Genomic DNA, 18,677 nt, shown 5'->3' with positions numbered 1-18,677 from the left:
GCAGGGGTCTCAAGTTCCCGGCCTGCGAGCCTCCCCAATGTGGCCCGTGGGGTGCCAGCAGTTTTGGGGCCGGGTCTCTCGCTGCCCCCGGGCGCTGCCCCGCACAGGGTCTGCCGGCTCCGGGGCGGGGCTGGGCCTCCGTGTGCTGCCCCCACCCCGAGCAACCCTGCGGCCAATGGGAAGCTGCAGGGCTGTGCCTGGGGGCAGCAGCGCGCGGAAGCCCCCGGACCCGCTCCGCCTTGGAGCCCCAGGTAAGCGCCGCACCCCCCGGCCCCCTCCCAGAGCCTGCACTCACACCCCCTCCCGCCCCCAACCCCCCTTCTATAGCTTGCACTCCCACTCCCCAACCCCCTCCCAGAGCCTGCACCCCCACCCCACATACCCCCTCCCAGAGCCTGCACTCCCAACCCCTCCTGCCCCCAAATTCCCTCCCAGAGCCTGCACCCCCACCCCCTGTGTCTGATCCTCCCTTGTGTCTGTGTCAGGAACCACAGATCTCAGAGGGTTTCAGAGCAGTCGCCGTGTTAGTGTGTCCCAGGAAAAACAGCGCGGAGTCCTTGTGGCACCTTAGAGACCAACACGTTTATTGGGCAGAAGCTTTCATGGGCTAAAACCCCCTTCATCGGCTGCAGGGAGTGGAACATACAGGGGGGAGGTATAAACACACAGCACGTGAACAGAGGGGAGCTGCCGGACCGAGTGGGGGCTCAGTGCTAACGAGCCAATTCAATTAAGGTGGAAGTGGCCTGTTCTCAACAGTCGGCGAGACTCAAACGCTGCCCCAGGGCGCTTAGGAGCTCGTCAGTCCGAACCCCCCACCCAGTGTCCTGCTAACGCAGCTGGAAGAGCCGCTGAAGGGGAGCAGAGGACTCCAGTCCTGGGCTCTGATTGGGGGAACCCTGGGGGGCCCGACGGGTCCCCAGCCTCTGTGCGCCCCAAGCCAAGGGGCAGGACGTTGTCTGTGCAGCTGGGTCCTCCCTGCCCAGCTCTGCTTCCCCTGCGACACCTGCCCCTGGTCTCCTGGGAACCTCTCCCGCCTGGCGCCTGGTTTGCCCTCTGGGCTGTCCCCTCCAGCCCCCTCTTCAGCCAGGCTCCGCCCCTGCTCTCCCCTCCCCCCAGCCACTTCAGCCAGGCCCCCCCGCTCTCCCCTCCCCCAGCCCCTTCAGACAGGCCCCCCCCCGCTCTCCCCTCCCCCAGCCCCACAGCTTCTTCAGACAGGATCCCCCTGCTCGCCCCTGCTCCCCCCAGCCTCTTCAGCCAGCCCCTCCCCCAGTTGAGGGGTCTCTTCTGGCCCTTGGCAGGGTCCTTCCCACAGGGGGGCTCCCTCCTTCCTTGGTGGGACCCCCCCACTGCACACAGAGTTGGCCTCCCAGGAGCATAGAGTCCGATCCTAGAGCGCCACACACAGACCTCCACAGCCATAGAGCTACGGGTAGAGCGTCACCCCCCCTTCACCCCCGGCCATAGAGGGGGGCTAGAGGAGCCGCACACTACAACTAGAACGACCAAGAGCCCAGACACCAGCCTGGAAGAACGGGCGGATTCTCTCCCCGGCGAAAGAGGCCGGCGGGAAAGTGCCGATCGGGTCCCCGGTACCAGCATCGAAAATCGCCACCTGCCCCTGTTCATAGTCCAGATACACCCGGATCCTGCGGGGCGCCCGGCTCGGGGGGAAGCGGAGGAAGCGGATGCGCTGCACAGGGGACGTGTGAGCCCAGATCCCCTGCTCAGGGTTAGGGCTGATCCGTCCCTTCCTGCTCACAGACTCTCTGGCCACCCCCACAGCACAGACTCCCCACCCCACCCCCGCCTCCGCCTCCACCTCCCAGTAGTGTCGGCCGGAGGTGAATCCCTCACAGCCCAGCACACAGGGCGCAGTGTCAAATCTCTCAGGGTTGTTGCGCAGGTGCTGCCGTGTGTCTCCCCATCTCACACTTCTCCGATCCGCAGACACGGTGAGCTCGGGATGGGCCGTGTCTGGATCCAGAGTCACGTTCGCTGCAGAGAGAGAATCAGAGCGTGAGGGGCAGAGCTCAGCCCTGGGGCAGGGTCTGATTGTGTCAGTGACAGAACCTGCCCCAGCTGGGGAGTGAACCAGGCAACCTCCCCCCTCCCGGATTTACCCAGCTCTGCGTGGGGAGCAGCGCTGAGATCTCAGCCATGGGCCGGGGGGATTCACACCCTGACAGAGCCAGTTCAGGGACAGAGCGAAAGGATCAGCTCGGCTGAGCCAGGCCCCAGACCCCGAGTCTGAGTCTCAGTGATTCCATCCTTGTGCTGGGGGGGAGACGAGGGGGGGTCAGAGGGAGCTGGTTTAAACCACCTTTGTCCTTCCTTCAGTCTGCCTGGCCCCTCGCTCCAGGGGCCTCAGGGCTGCGAAGCAGAGAGCAGCCAGAGTGTGATGCCTCCTGTCTGTGCCCCCAGCAGAGCCGCCCCTGGGGAGGGCGAATCGGGGCGACCGCGCCGGGCCCTGCGCTTTGGGGGGCCCCGCGGGCTGGTGCTATTGGCTGGCGCGGTCGGTTCCAGAAGAGACGAATCCGTCACTTCCGCCCCGCACCCCCCTAGGGCCGGCCCTGCCCCCAGCCTGGCCCCAGCCCACTGCTACAATAACGGCTGGGGGCAGAGTTGCTGTGGAGCCCCTGTGCCAACTTCACACGGACGGGGGGGGGGGCTCCCTTGCACCGGAGCTATTTTCTGGGGACTGTTTCCAGGCACATCAAGGCCCCTTTGCTCTGACAGAGCAGCACGAACGGGCCTGACAGTCAGGCCCTGGAACCTTTCCCCACCTGCCCCCACCTCTCCCCACAGACGTGATCAGAGACCCTGGCAGCACAGGAGGCTCCCAGCAGATCACAGGGACTCCAACGTCCCCCGTCCAATGATGCAACTCGTCACAGCCCGTCTCCTTGCAGAGCCCCCTCCCGCCTAGCGATCAGCCAGCTGAGCACTAGAAACCTGCTTTCATAGAGACCCCACCGGCCCCCCATGACTGTGTGTAGCTGCGGGTGGGTGAGGACACCGCACACTCACTGAATGGCTGCTCGGCTTGTGCTGGTCTATAGGGGACTTTCCAACCCCCGCACTGCTGGCCCCACGGCTACGCAATGGCTAGTACAGTATTGCCGACGTCAAGGGATCAAATCTCATGAGACTGGCCCAACAATCAGGACATTTTAAAGGATCCTGTTGTGGGTTTTAGCTCAGTCTCCTGATGTTTGAACCCCCCTGGCCCCTCCCCAGGGCTGCGCATGTGACAGTCAGTGCTGCCCACTCTCCCACCTGTCCTGGAGAAGGGGATTTTGGCTCCTGCTGCAGGAGCTCTCACCCCACATCTGCCCATCTCCTGCCCAGCAATTAATCCTGTCCCCCACCCCCATCAGTTCTGTCCCCATCCAACCACCCCACAATTCAGTCCCCCAGCCCCATCATCCCCACCATCAGTTCAGCACCCCTCCCCCACCGCCCTCAGTTCACCCTCCCAGCACTCACCCTCTCTGCTCAGAACCCACCAGCAATACAGCCCCCCCAGCCCATCAGCCCCCCAATCACTTCAGGCTCCCTGCAGCCCCCAGGCCATAATAAAGCCTCACGGCCCCACCTCTGCTCCTCCTGGGGCTCTTCACCCTGCCTAGGCCTGGGGGCTACAGTGGGGGCCCCCCTCCCACTTCCCAGGCTGGCAGGGGAGCAGCCGCACTGGGGTGGTGACAGCAGGAGCCCCGGCCGCCCCCAGGGCAGCTGTCAGGATTTCTAAGTAAAATTCAGCCTCATTTTTAGAGCTCTCAAATGTCGGGATTTTTTGTGAGCTACAGCTGAGAGTTCTAGCGCGAGATCATGAGTGAGGCTTAATTCTAAATTCTAAGAGAGAAAAGAATCGACTTTTCTGTTTTTAGGAACGATCTGGGCAGCCACCAGTAATATGTTGCTCAACTCCTGTCAAATGCAAAATTGAAACAAAACCTGAACTATGGTGCTGCCAAGGAGCCACCATAATTCATAGGAAAGTTTTCACTCCCCCTTTGATCCCAGAAATTTACCTTTCTCCAACCGCAGTCTAGACGACAGTGAGTCTAGAGGAAGAAATGGGTGAAAGACGAAATGTCAGGTTGTCGTGATTAGGGATAGATTCACATTGTTAATGTTCTAACACAAAAGCAAAATGAAAAGAAAACAAACTTTATGAAGTTCTAGTGAAGGAGGTTAAGTGCAATTCAGACCAGGACAAACCATTCAACAGCTCACTAAAAAATAACCCCAAACATTAAAAACTAAGGACATGACCTAAGGTTATATGACAGACCCAGAGATGTTTTACCAGCAATTACACACCTGTGGCTGGCCCATGACAGCTGACTTGGGCTCGCAGGGCTCGGGCAATGGGGCTGTTTAATTGCAGTGTAGATGCTGGGGCTTGGGCAGAGGCCTGGGCTGTGGGACCCTGTGATGGGAGAGAGTCACAGAGCCCAGGCTCCAGCCCGAGCCCGAACCTCGTGAGCCAGAGTCAGCGGACACGGGCCAGTCACAGGTGTTTAATTCCTCTGAAACCAACACATCATTCACAGACAGACCAACACACAGACACTTTTACTCTAGTGAATGGCTGTAGCTCAGCAGACCCTGGAGGTTAAATTCTCTGTTGCCCCAGGAACAGGTCCAATCCCAGCTTGGACACTACAAGCTTCCCCTTCATTCTGGTGAGACCGATACTGGAAAACTGCATCCAGTTCTGGGGTCGCCATTTTAAAATGACAAGGAGTCCGGTGGCACCTTAAAGACTAACAGATTTATTTGAGCATAAGCTTTCCTGGGTAAAAACCCCACTTCTTCAGACGCATGGAGTGAAAGTTACAGCTGCTGTGGGCATAAATACACTGGCACATGAAGAGAAGGGAGTTACCTCACAAGTGGAGAAACAGTGTTGACAGGGCCAATTCGATCAGGGTGGATGTGCTCCACTCCCAATCACAGATGAGGAGGTGTCAAGTCCAGGAGAGGACATTTTAAAATGGACGTTGAAAAAGTGGAGCCGGTGCAGAGAAGACCCACAAATCTGATGTGAGGGCTGGTGAAAATGCCTTGTCCTGAGAGATCCCTGGCGCTTGAGTGTGGGGTATAAACACCGTCATGGGGAGAACAGACTTGGTACTAAAGGGATCCTCAGGTTAGCAAACAAAGGCAGAACAAGGAGCAATGGCTGGAAGCTGAAGGCAGAGAAATGCCCATGGGAATCAGACAGACATTGTTAGCAGTGCGGGTGCATTAACCATTGGCAGAAACTGCCCAGGGAAGTGGTGGATTCTCCATCTCTGGACGGGCGCCAGAACACGGGGGCCGTGGCTCCATCACTTCTAAAAGTGGGCGAGCTCTGCTCTCTGCCTTGGTACCTGCCTGAAAGGTGAGTGATGGGGGAAGGAGGCAGAGAGGAGTGAGGAGGGTGTGGGGTCTTGGGGGAAGAAGCGGAGGAGGGGTGGGGCCATGGTTTGGGCAACGGTGGCTCCCCCCACTTCTAGGAAGCCTCAGGTGTTACTGTCTGTTGATGTCGGTAAATCTAGGCTGACCGGCTTTCTGGAAGGTGCTTTAGTCGCACATTAGGATTTAGTCAAATTCACACAGGAATAACTGGGTGAAATTTAAGGACCTGTGATACAGAGGCACCGACTCCAGAAAAAAAAAGTGGGTGCTCAGCACCCACCAGCAGCCCCACAGATCAGCTCTTCCCCCAACCCCCCAGTGCCTCCCGCCCACCGGGGATCAGCTGGTCAGCAACGGGCAGGAGGTGCTGAGGAGGGGGGAGGGTGGAGGAAGGGTGGCAAGAGGCTGGACAGGACAGGATGAGGCAGGGTGGGGTCTTGGGGGAAAGGGCGGAGCGGGAGCAGGGCCCAGGGCAGAGCGGGGGTCGAACACCCCCGGGGGAATGAGAAAGTCAGTGCCTGTGCGGTGATAGACAGGAGGTGAAATGTGATGACCTCATGGTCCTTTCTGACCTTCAACTTTATGCATTTATGAAACTCGGTAACACCATGTGGCAGTGAGTTCCACGGGTTAATGATTGTGTTTAAAAAAAAAAAAGGCGTTTCCTTTTCTCAGCTTTACACTAGTTGCCTTTCTGCTGCACTGAACGTCCCCTCGGTCTTGTACTGTGAGTGTGGGAAGCAGGATCCCCTGGCTTATATCCTGTACACCACTGAAGGGAGATAATTAGGGACAATCCTTGTGGTGATGTAGATGCCCATCGTACCAGGACCTGGAGTGAGACCCACTAACCCATTTCAAAGATAATTTATGTTCTTATCTAGCTCTTTGGATACATACGATGGTCAGTCCACTAGCTCCGGGGTTCTCAGCTTACAAGGCCAGTGTGTGTCCACCCCACACTGGGGGACGGCAAACGACTGAATGAACCGGCACTGCCCAGGGAGCCGGGAGCAGTGGGAGTCGGTGCAGTTCTGGGGGGCAGGGCTGGAGCTGGGGGGAACTGGCTGGCGCCTTCTATTGCTGGTTCGTCAATGGCTGGGGGATGAGCCATGTAACACGACCGGGCGGGTCCCTGCCCGTAGGTGTCGTGTCAGCGCAGGGCCTGTCAGGCCTGTAGCTCGACATCAGCATCACGGGGCGAGAGGCAGCCCAGGCTGGGGATCTGGAGGGCTCAGCAGTGCCACAGTCCAGGCTGCACCCCGGGACCCTGTCGCGCTGATGTAAATCTCCCTTGTGGCCAATTAAACCGATTCCTCCTTGTTCTGCCCTCAGGGGACGTGAAGAACAACTGGTCACCGCTCGCTGCAGAACAGCCTCAGACAGATCTGGAGACTGTTATCAGGCCCTGCCTCAGTCTCCTCTTCTCTAGACTGAACACACCCATTTATTGCAACCTTCCTCACAGCTCGTCCAGTCTAAACCTCGGGTCACTTCTGTTGCTCTGCTCTCAACTCTCTCCAATTTCTCCACCTCCTTCTCACAGGGCGGTGCCCAGAACTGGACACAGGATTCCAGCTGAGGCCTCCCCGTGGCAAGAAGGGGGGAACAACGTCCTCCTGTGTCTGACCCTGACACTCCTGTTAACACACCTGTGCTGGGTGCTCACCCCACATCAGCCCCCAGAAAGGGTGAAGGAAGCAGAGAACGAGGAGATTGGGGAGACAGGCCACACACGGGGGGTTCAGGCCAGAGCAGTGACCCCTGGCTGGACGATGAAGCTCAGCTGAGCAGGTGGGGGCTGGGCTAGTGCAAAGCCAGGCAGGTGGCAGCAGAAATGGCTGCAGTGAGGAGTCTGCAGCCCCCCTGTGCACTCGACAGGGCAGGAGGGACCCAGGCAGAGAACAGGCTGCTGGGAGCCGGGCCCTGGGGGAGGGAGTGTTAGACTCACAGGGCCAGAGGGGGCTGCCAGGGTCACCTGGTCTAACCCCCGTCAGAGAGCAGGGGGGAGATGAAGGCCTGTGGGAGGGGAGTGGGGAGCAGCCCAGGGAGGGAGCAGACGGTGCCTGCATGTGGCAGGGTCCCTGGGCTGGAGCCTGGAGCAGTGGGCGGCTCGAGCTCCCCACCCAGCCCCGGCTGGAGCGGCATTGCCTGGGCAGTGGGGCCAGCGAGACTCTGCCCCCCAGCAGGGGAACCATTCAGTGACCTGGCTGGGGGCTGAGTCACGCAGAGGAAGCTGCAGCTCCTGGGGGGAGAGACGAGGCTGCAGAGTGAGAGAGACAACGGGGGAGAGACACCAGGGGAGGGGTTGGCCCTGGAAGAGCTAATCCCCAGAGCAGCCAGGAGGGGGCAGCCCCTGCGGTGAATACAGCAACCTGGGACAGCATCCCACAGTGACATCTGCCTTTTTCACAAGAGCATCACCCTGCCGCCTCCTTCACTGTGTGACCCACTGCCACCCCCAGAGCTTTTCCCGCAGTCCTGCTGCCGACCCAGTGATTCCCCATTTCCTAGTTGTAGGTTTGATTTTTCCTCCCAACGTGCAGCACTTTGTCTCCATTGAATGTTCCCTTCAATTGATTTTAATCCTTCCTCCCTCCGCCCTGTGTCTCTTGTGTCTATTTAGACTGTAACCTCCCTGGGGCAGGGACTGTCTCTGTCTGTGCAGCACCCGGCACGTTGGGCCCTGGTTTTGCCTTGAGCCTCCAGGCGCTGCCATAGCGCTACTGATAACAGCACGTTATAAACTCCTCAGAGCAGGGAACGTCTCTTCCATCGTATCTCCTGCCACGCCCAGCACACGGCTAGAGCTCACTGCACAATTAGAAACTATTAACAAACAGCTCATTGAATAATCATCAGATGGCCCTGACTTTCCATCCCTACCGACCTAGGTGGGGTTTGGAGTCTATGACCTAGAAATGAAAAACTCATTCTCCATCCCCGCTCTCCTGAGGTCTCTGTTCCACCAGCCACACTACAAATAACACCCCTGTCTGTGGGCCAATCACTCTTTTCTCAGGCTGCTCTATTCTGGAGTCTGGTCACAATGACAACAGCCCCGAGATTAGATGTAACGGAGGGAGATTGGGAACCAGCCCCACACTCTGCTCTGCTGGGCCGTGGGGAGCCAGGTCTCATGTCCAAAATCCCTTCCCTGCCCTGGGAAGTGAAAGGGAGAGTGAGAAGGAGCCACCTACCTGCTCACGGTGCCTTTGATGTCCTAGAGGGGAGAGAGAAAAGGAAATTCAGTCCCTGCTCTCACACTAAGGATCCCTCCTGCTCTGGAGGGGACTCACTTGGTCTTCACAGTTTTAGGTTCAAAGAAAAATTATTGGTTATTTATTAACACAAACAAAACCATTCAATGTGCTGCCTTTGCTCTTTCAGAGAAGTGCTCTGACTGCAGGAGCTGGGCCCCAGGAAGTTTGTATACGGAGGCACACAGGCTCTTTGTTTAGTGACATTTGGATAACCACCCGGCACATGGAACCAGAGGGCACAGTCTTGCGATGTGTTGAACAAGGATCTTCCTAACGCTCACAGGTGTGGGGAAGATCCCCTCCTGCAGACTCCAGTGGGGCCAGAGGGAGGGATGCCCCCATGCTGTGCTGCCTCCATGCTGTAAACTCTCTCCCCACTCGCCCACAAACACTCTGAGGGCCTGTCCTGTGGGCTTCTTGACATCCACAGGAAGGTGGGGCTGGGTGAGAGCAGTGGGTGTGGGGTACAGAGTAACACAGGGCCAATCACTGTCCTACACCCCAGGTTCAATGCAGGAAACCCGAGGAGTGAAGAATGCTGCCCACAGCAGATACTGGTTGCAACAGAGAATCTGACCCTAGATATCAGGTAGAGACGTCCAGGATGCTACATTCTATTTCTTGCCTTTTTTTCCTTTTTTTGGCTAGTTAGAGGCATTTTTTGAAAAATAAAATCATCAGAACGCTTTTGGAATTCTAACGACTACTTACACGTCCAGGCTACCATAAGTAACGAACAGCTTCCCTGTCTAACTTCAGTTCTGGCAGAGAAAATCATCACAGCCTCAGACCTCGTGTCAATTTTAAAGCCAATATTTTCCCTTTTTCTGATATCTAGGAAAAGTGGCAAAATCTGGCTTTAAATTGAATCTTAGCTTCAATTGTAGTTATTTCCATAATTAAAGACTGGTTCCTCCTTTAATCTTTTGGTGTTAGCGTTCGGAACACAGGAAATGCCAGACTGGCTCAGACCGGACGTCCATCTAATCAGTATTCTGTCTCCAAAGGTGGACAGTGCCAGATGCTTCAGAGGAAGATGTAAGATAATCTGCCTCCCACATTCTCATCCTTCTCTCTAATAGTTAGCGACTGGCTGAAGCAATGAAGCATGAGGTTTAATATCACTCTGTATATTCTTGTCATCCATAGAAATATCTGATCACTTTTTGAGTTTTGCTAAATGCTTGGTCTCAAGGATATCCAGTGGCAATCAGTTCCACAGTCTAATTACTTGATGTGTGAAAAAGCGTTCATTCCATCAGTTTTGAATTTGTCACCTTCTAATTTTATTCAATGTTCCTTTGGTCTTGCATTAGGAGACAGGGAGAACAGAGTTTGGAGTTTACCATTTTTGGAGGCGTTTTCTCCCACTAGAATTCAAAAGAAGAATTTCTTTTCATTTAGGACTTGATCCAATGCTCATTGTACTGAAGAAGTACATTTCCATTGACTTTAATGGGCATTTTATCAAGCCCTTAAGGAACAATAATGTATATTGTAGCAATACTGTATGTTCTGACCTTTCACTCCTACACTCCAAAAGTGAAGGTTTAGGAGACTTTCTGCCCTGTGAAAGGTTCTGGGCTGTTTCTAACACCGTCTCACCTGCAGGAATTCACTGGCTGGCTGCTGGCACTTCTGCTCCATCTCACTGATCAGGGAACTGAAAGAGGAGAGTTCCTCAGATAGTTTGGCAACATACTCAGCCCTCCCCTTTTCAATTTCTTTATTCAGCTCTTCCAGCTGGGCCAGCCGGAGTCGCTCTTGTTCCTCCAGAAACTGGCGCAGTTGCTGAAATTCAGACACAATCTTCTGCTTCTCAGTTTCTAGTTGTTTCTGAAATGACAAGATATGAACAGGAAAATCACAGCTCAAGGACAAGACTACGGAGTGAGCCATGGGACATTTTATGCACGTGGCAGCATGTCATTGCAACCCCACAGAATCTAACTTCTGACATTTTATGCAGAACATATTCTATGCTCAGTAGACAGAAGATTTTCCAATAGATTTTCAAGAGTCCTAACTGGTGTTTAGAATATGAATTTTTCTTGCATGATTCGGATAATCTGTGATCAGTGGCTTCTAGAAAACCAGATCCTTCCAATAACAGGAGGCACAGCAGGTGTGGGATTCAGAACTGACTGGCAAGGATTATTTTAGTAGAGGAAAGCACAGAACCCAAACTAAGAAGCACTAGACTTGAACTGGGGAACACAAGCTGTTCACAAAATACATAGAGACATAAAGGGCATTTAAAAAAAGAAAGTACTAAAACTTGAGCTCCATCATTTGCTCTCATGAGTTCTGAAACCCCAGTTTTGGATACATAACATTTGGCCCACCATAAATCTTGGATTTTAAGCCACACAGGGCCTTGAGCACAAATTGGGCTGCCAGGAAGACCCCTTTTTACATGTGCAAATCTGAGTTTGCAGGGCACTTAGAAACGTGCGCATGTGAACTGGACAGAAGCCCCCCAATTCATGGTGTTTCTGGAGCACTCTCTGGCCCCGGATACCCTAGGAGCCAGGAAATCAGACCAGATCTGGACCCAGATCGTCTCCATGGCAACGTCTGGCAGCGATACCATTCCGGGCCTGCTCCAAAGCTCACTGAACTGACCCGGAGTCTCTCCAATGACGTTCTTGTGCTTTGTCTTAGGCACTAAGTGACCCTCCTCCTCTGGGGCAGCAGATTCCCAGAGCAGCTGCACTAATTGGCCAGCTGCGGGTCTCTCTGTTCAAAGTGCAGCTGGCCAAAAAACTGGGAGGTTGGAAAATCTGCAAAAATAATTGAAATCTCAAATTTCAATTTCAAAACTGTCTCAGTTTTGAAAATGGAACTTCTTTTGATTTGTTTGAAAATATGTCGAAATAACTTATTGAAAAATGTCACATTTTTCTTTCTCCCTTTTCCCAAAATGGAAAAAAATAATGTTCATTTCCCCCCGTTTTTCTTTTTAGTACGTCCTCTCTGTACCTCTTCAAAAGAGCTCCCAGTTTTGAAAAAGTGGCAAAAAGAAAATGGAAAAACTAGGGGGAAAAAAACCCTGGAAATTATTCATTTTAGTGCGCTCAGGAGAAAAAAGGACTAAAAAGAGAAAGAAAGAAATAAAAAACAAACATGAAAGTTTTAAAAATGTTCAGCTTTTTAAAGTCCAAATGAAATTTCAGTTTGAAATGATACAAAATTGTTTGTTTAATTTTGAAATTTTCTGTCAAAAAATTAAAATTTTGTTGCAAGTGACTTTTTCCCCATGAAAAAAGTTGTTTTCTACTAAACCCCTTTTATCTGCTGGAAGCTTTTTTGGTTGAAAATTTTCAACCAGCTTTAGTTGAAAGACTAAAGGAGAAACTACTGTTAATTAACAAATTACACTCAAATTAGCAGTGAAAATATTTGGATGATTAAAACTCTCTCTTTAATGCTACACTTTCCTGCTGACTCTCAATTAAAGCAGAACAGTTTTTCTTTACAATGAGAAGGAAGAAGTGATCATCTTTCATGGGTGAGAACGTGTTACTCACTATTCCTCTGATGACACTCAGACTAAGCTGTGGATTGATAATGTCCCTGTGCACATCTGCATCTGAGTAATAACGGCACCTACCAGCAGTTCCTGGCTTTTATTTTCCCCACTCAGTTTAAATGACAGAATCTCTTCTCTGTTTTTCTTCAAACTCTCCAAACGGCTCCGAATTTGGTCCTAAAAGAAATGAAAAACTGGTTTAGTTTTGGTTGTTTTTGGAGGATTTTCCCCCCATTTATTTATATTTGCAAGAATATCAAATACATAATAAAATGGGTGAGTGCTCTAACCCCATGACTGTACAGTCAGTCTCACGCTTGCGGTCTGTCTCTCTCTGGCCCAAATGACTCTTTATCCCCAGTGCAATAGCTTCTCCATCACACTACCCATGGGTAGGGCACTCCCGGAGAGATGGCAGATCCCTGTTTGAATCTCTTCTCCTCATCAGGTGGAGTTGGGACTTGACCCATTGTTTCCTTCTTCCCAGGTGGGCACCTTAACCCCTGGGCTAAAAGTCAGGAGGGAGGCTGCCTCTGTGTGTACCAGCTTGTGGGGCCTGAAGTGGCAGGTGTGTTCAGAGGCCACCTACCAGGTTGGGCCCCACACTCTACCTAGGCAGCCGAACACCTGTCTTCCTCCAGACTGTGAATCGCTCTAGGGCTTAGGTGGGAAATAGGCGTCTGGATGCCTAGCGGGAGGCAGCACTGCAGTGTGCGTGCCTAGAAATATAGGGATGGTGTAAAAGCTGGAACGAGCCAGAAAGGCCCAGACCAACATTTTAGTCAATAAAATTGTTGCAAAAACCAGCAGGGACTTTTACAGACAGTTAAGAAGAATATTTTAGTGATGAGAACAGACTCATAACACATTGTGCTCCTGGGGGAATTCAGTGCCGCTGCGCAGTGCAGGATTTTGCGGAAATTAATGTTGGGCACCAAAAATTTCCTTTCCCCCCTCCACAGAAATGGGCTGCCGAGATGTTGGCCACCACTACGGGCTGCTGGACTTGGCAGAGCCCAGATCTCAAACAGAGACAATCCCAGGGGGAGGGAACGGGAGTGTCCCCAGCAGCTGCCATGGTTGCCAGCCCACCCTGAGGGCAGGAAGGGGGCAGCAGCAAGCAGGAAACTCCGCGCAAGCCGGGACCCAGCATGAGGCTGTTTCTCCTTCTGGGTCCCTGGGCTCTGGGGGAGACTGGCTGTGAGTATCTGCGCTGCGCCGGGGGGAACCTCGCAGCTGGGCTCTGGGGAAGACGGGGTGTGAGTGTCTGGCCCCCCGGCTGGGCTCTGGCAGGGAGGAGGTAGAGAACTGGGCTGTTGTCCAGGTTTCTTTAACTCTCTACCCAGGGGAAATTGTGTGTGTGTCTGTATTGTTACAGACAGACTTGCTGACAGGTATTTTGAAATAAATTACAAAAATAATTGAAACTGGTGTGATTGTTTAGTGTTATTTTGACAAATAAAATTTGCAGAATTTTAAAATATTGTGCACAGAATTTTAAATGTTTTGGTGCAGAATTCCCCCAGGGGTAACATTGTCACTAACTCATTGTGGCTCAAAACCATATTTTAAACACCAGTAAATAAATAAATAAACCCCAAAAGACCTTGGGGACGATATTTTACCACTGAGAACTGATTCAGAGCCAGTTTTTAAACACCAAGAAGGACCTGGGGCACATGGTTCCGAAGTGGCCCAGAGGATGAGATGTGTAACCAGAGCACATTGCCTTGTGGACAATATTGTACCACTGAGAACCCATTACTAGTGCACTGCCATTAACCTCTTCCAGCCCAGAACCAGTTTTGAACGCTAATAGGAACCAGGAATACACAGTTCCGAAGTGGCAAAGGGACAAAATTTATACAAATATCTCATTCCCTTGAGGACAGTAGTTTAGGATTAAGAACTGATTAGCAGCACACTTTTGTTAACCCATTCCAGCCCAGAACCCTTTTCAAACCAAGGAGGAGATTGAACAGTCGGCTCTGAAGTGGCTCGGGGGACCGAAGTTTTACATGCAGCACATACAGGTGATACTGATACAAGGCTAATGAGAAACTCGTCTGAACCGACCTTTACCCCAGGTTTTCGGGGGATAATTCCCTTTATTACTAAACCACCCAGAACACTTGGTACCACAGTGAAACGGGACAAAAACGCTGCGTGTTACACAGGTGAGAGCAGCACAGTCCTGCTGAAACCACCAGCCAAACCAGCCTTTCACTGCCTGCTCTGTGCAATGACGGGTTAATTATTGATAAACCCTCTGTTCCCAAGGGACCCACAGGATGACAATGAGTCGTTTATCTCCTGCTGCCTGGCTCTGGTTAAACAGTCTGAGTCTCTCTTGTGCCCTTTTGCTTTGCAGCTGATTTGCTGCCTCTCTCTGTGTACCTCTGTGTACGCCCAAAAGCTTGTCTCACCAACAGAAGTTGGTCCAATCAAAGATATTCCCTCCCCCACCTTGTCGCTCTGCCCCTGCAAGTCCATTTCCTTCCTCTGATCTCACTGTTCCCTCACGGAGCACTTCCAGTGCTCACTCCCAGACCAGCTCAGATGCTGGCACAGAAATGGGGCCAGGGACAGCGTAGCTATTCCACGGGGGCGAATACTCGCTTGCTTGCTGCTTCAGAACGCATGTACCTGTGGGGACACCTGTTTTCACCCCGTTCTCACCTCTGCTCCTCTGCGGTTTGGAACCTTGACCTTCCCCCTGGCCCACAGCTCTCAGTCAGTGTCAAGGATGCACAGAGCTGCTTAGAGGGTGTGGAATCCCGGGTGTGTACAGTTGCATGGCACATAGCTAGGCTCAGAATAGGCCACTAACCTCCTAGGTCCCTATCCTTGTTGTCAATCACTGAGCTGGGAATGTGTGTTGTTTAAATTCAATACATTATTCTACTTTAATCACCCTACTCTCTCATTGGTTGCATCTCGACAATTGTCCAGCCGGTGGTGTGTCTCACCCGCAACTCTAATCTGATTTGCGCAAAGCTTTGCCGAAGTTCTAACAAAACCTAAAATTCACAGGTGCCCAAATACAATAAAATAGATTGTTTAGTCTTTTTTTCTCCAGTATTTGTAGTTTAATTTATATGTATAAATTGGGACTATTTTCCCTGCAAGCAGCAGTGGACATTTTAAGAAATCGTATAAAAGAGAAAATATTGAGTCTTCCAGCTTCTAAGCCAAAAAATGGCCAGCTGCTCGCATACAGTTATGAAGGGCAAAAGGACAAAAAAGATGACTGGAGGTGTGATCCATATAAATGGATCCACAGAGGAAGACGTCTTTTCCCAAGGTGGGGAGCCTCTGGTAAGGAAGAGGTATTTCCAGAGTCTGATCAATACAGATGAGGTTTTGTGTCACAGATACGGATATGAAGTTCTTGATGTAAATATGGACAAAGTGATTGTTCATTATTTGGGACAAGATGAAACACCTGACCCATGTGTGCCCTACAGGAATATGAGAAAATATCCCTTGAGATCTCATGGTCATACACTGCCATCTGTACTGTCAAGAGTTGTGGAGCAGAAACATTTAGGCCCATCTAAAAATTACCAGTGAAAAATAACAGACTCTAATGTCTCAGCTGCACATATGAGAGCGACTCTTCTAAAAAATACACAAGAAATAAAAAATAATGTATGAAAAACAGAATCAGTCCCAATGATGAGTGATGTGTATGACCTTCACTGTCCCCTGGAAGGGTTTGTGTGTCAGTACTGCTGGGTCCCTGAAATCTCTGCAAGTTGGGACCTTCCAGACGTTACTGGTATTTTTTAAGAGGTGACAATATTGAAGCCAACTACACTTGTTTGTATTCGACATTTCAGCTAGGAGACTTTTCCTCTCCCTCTTCATGTGCCTTTTTTCAGGAAGATCCAGCAGTTCCTGTGGCTGCGCTGATTCATGACAAGTGCACAACACATGTAGAGAAATCTCTGTATTAACTATCTCTATAAAACTTTATGATGTTGCATTGTGTTATTTTGTATTAAGTATCTTTCTGTATTAAGTATCTTTATGACATTGCATCTTGCATGATGTTATTTTGTATTTCATATGACTTGGCATTGTGCCTCTCTATTTTCGTACAACTTTGTATTAGATCCCTATATAGAAAATTGGTAGAAAACTTTGTATCAAATGTTATAGCCCCTAAGGATAGTATAGTTAAAGTAAAAGCCTTTTTGCTAGAAGTAGAATAAGATCTCCCCCCACTCTGTAATCAATTGCCCTATTGACTGAATGAGGTGTGAATGAGTGATTCTTGGAAGACACCCACCTCCAGACAGCGACAACAGTTGCAGAGGGAATGGGAGCCAGAGCAAAGGACAATACAACTTGTCAAGTGGGCCCAACAAAGAAGAGCAGACATATTGACAGCCTCAGGGATTAGAAGCAAGCACCTTCTTTAGAAAACACCCTCTGTGAGCAGCACTGGGACAACACCCAGAGAAAAGCAGCACAAAGACCAACGGACACAGACCAATGGACACAGACCCAGATTTTGAATCTGGTCTAGATTTGCATAAGAGGGAAGCTGCTATAAATGTGAGGTGTCTTGCAGGAGGACCCCGGGTCTCGTCTTGTCACCATCGGATCGGCAGAAGCCCGGCTCCACCCCTCCCCCATCTAACTCACCTTGCCAGTGCAGTTAAGGGGAGCAACTAGTTGGTAACAACAGCAAGACAGAGTGTGTTTGTGTCTGTGTGTGTGAATGCATGACTGTGATATATCTCATATGCATATCATAGAGTATTAATTGATACCTGTATTACTAATAAATGGGGCGTTTTGCCTTAATCCCCCTGAAAAGATCCTGTATAGTACTTTGAGTACAACACACATGCACACAAGATGTTTTTTCATTTCTAGCAGAATCTGTGTCCCAGGTCAGCAGCAGTTTCACTGTACTAATATTGTGCTATAGGTATAAATTTCAGCCCCTGGGCAATTCAGAACTGACTTTTCTGGGACCTTATCGGTGTTAAAAATGTTTTTTAGCAAGACCAGGTTAATAGCACTGTGTTATAAGTCTCATTGCTAAAGGATTGTTCGTAAGGGTGTCCAACGGTATCCGCCGTTTTTGCCATCATTTTTTAATTAAAATGCTGTTCCTCCCCATTCCAGCCCTTACACCGTCCCGTGATTTCTTACCTTGTAATCCTCAGCAGCCTCCTCTATGGGAACCACCGTGTGATCTCTGTGATCTCGGGACAGGTGGCAAACCAGACAAATGGGTGTTTGATCCTCTTGGCAGAAGACGTCTAAAGCCCTCTGGTGTTTGCCACACACTGTCCCAACTTCTGGTTCTTTTGTTAACTCCAGTGTCAGTTTTCTGGAAGCTTCTACAATATTCCTCAGCTGTCTGTTTGCTTTGAAGTTTCTCTGGGAAAAGGTTTCTCTGCACTCGGGACAGCGGAAGTTTGTAGTCGATCCCTCCCAGCACTGAGTGATGCAGGCTTGGCAGAAATGGTGCCCACAATCTAGAGACACTGGGTCTTTAAAATAATCTCGACACACTGAACAAGTCAGTTCACCTAGCAGCTGTTGTGCTGGATTCGCAGCAGCCATGGCTGCTTCTGCAGAGAAGGGAGGAATTTAGTTTCACTTTCCTGTTCTCAGAAATGGGCTGATTCTGAACTTTGCACAGCAACAGGCGTTTCCTACGTGTACGTTGCTTCATGTTACTCTTGGGAGGCTGGAAACTGCTTCTGGTCTGAGTTAGCCCCTGGAGGAGGCACCAGGACAGACTGTGGAGAGGTAGCACCTGCCGCTGTAGGTCCCTGCAATGGTGCAGCCTGGCCCCTCTGCAGAACAGCGGATTGAAAAACAGCCCCTGCCACACCCACACCCAGCTCCATACAGCATTTCTCCCGCCATCGCTGTGTCACTGTGTTGTGGGACTGCAGAGGGACCTACAGCCTAGCTCAGGGCACAGCTCTCTGCAGCAGGTGGTGCTGGGAACATTTACAAAGTGCTGTGGGCTCCCAGTGGTATTCCAGCCTTTGGAAGGGGGATCCTAGAGTCCTGCCCCTCCCCCTCAACCCAGTGACTGGGGCAGTGACCATCTGTTTTTCTGCTCAGTGTTCGCCCTCTGTGGTTGATACAATAATCTCTAAATATCGTCTTCCTAGGCAGGTTCCCACAGGTCAGCAGGGGATAGACACATGGTCTGCGACTCAGGAAGAGGGAAAACGGGGCTGGAACAATGGGGGTCGGAGTCACTGCCTCATTCTCGCCAACTGCAGCATGAAAACATGTTGATATCTTGTGCCAAGGGCTTTGCATGAGACACCGCTGGGCTTCTTAGCCTCCATCTAACTTCTGCAAAGTCCTGATCGGCAAAGCTGTTCCAAGTGACAAAAAGGCCTGGTGGATCTGTGTTGCTTCCAGTCAGGGCCTGCTCCAGACCCCAGCGCGCCAAGCGTACGCTTGGGGCGGCGGCAGGCGGCTCCGGT

At 51.5% G+C, this 18,677-nt stretch overlaps 1 protein-coding gene across 1 annotated transcript; it reads right to left on the bottom strand.

Moving 5' to 3' along the window:
• Positions 1 to 1,250: 1,250 nt before the first annotated feature.
• LOC123346617 (E3 ubiquitin-protein ligase TRIM11-like) lies at positions 1,251 to 17,996 on the bottom strand. The gene is made up of 7 exons (XM_044984094.1): positions 17,374 to 17,996; positions 12,286 to 12,381; positions 10,278 to 10,508; positions 8,610 to 8,632; positions 5,137 to 5,198; positions 4,035 to 4,067; positions 1,251 to 1,998 (listed from the first exon to the last, which is right to left on the bottom strand). The coding sequence occupies exons 1-7, from the start codon at positions 17,788 to 17,790 to the stop codon at positions 1,475 to 1,477; spliced, it is 1,386 nt and encodes a 461-aa protein (XP_044840029.1). The 5' UTR covers positions 17,791 to 17,996; the 3' UTR covers positions 1,251 to 1,474.
• Between the last annotated feature and the right edge of the window lie 681 nt (positions 17,997 to 18,677).

This window comes from Mauremys mutica, chromosome 12, assembly GCF_020497125.1.
Source record: "Mauremys mutica isolate MM-2020 ecotype Southern chromosome 12, ASM2049712v1, whole genome shotgun sequence".
In the NCBI taxonomy this organism is placed as follows: domain Eukaryota; kingdom Metazoa; phylum Chordata; order Testudines; family Geoemydidae; genus Mauremys; species Mauremys mutica.
This window is presented reverse-complemented; position numbering and strand designations above follow the sequence as displayed.

Coding starts and splice junctions, on each gene's coding strand:
- LOC123346617 (XM_044984094.1), bottom strand. CDS start 17,790: ATGGCTGCTGCGAATCCAGCACAACAGCTGCTAGGTGAACTGACTTGT. Junction 8,633..10,277: donor CAGCCAGTGAATTCCTGCAG/GTGAGACGGTGT, acceptor TCTCCCCTCTAG/GACATCAAAGGCACCGTGAG. Junction 5,199..8,609: donor ATCAAAGGCACCGTGAGCAG/GTAGGTGGCTCC, acceptor CTCTGCCTTCAG/CTTCCAGCCATTGCTCCTTG.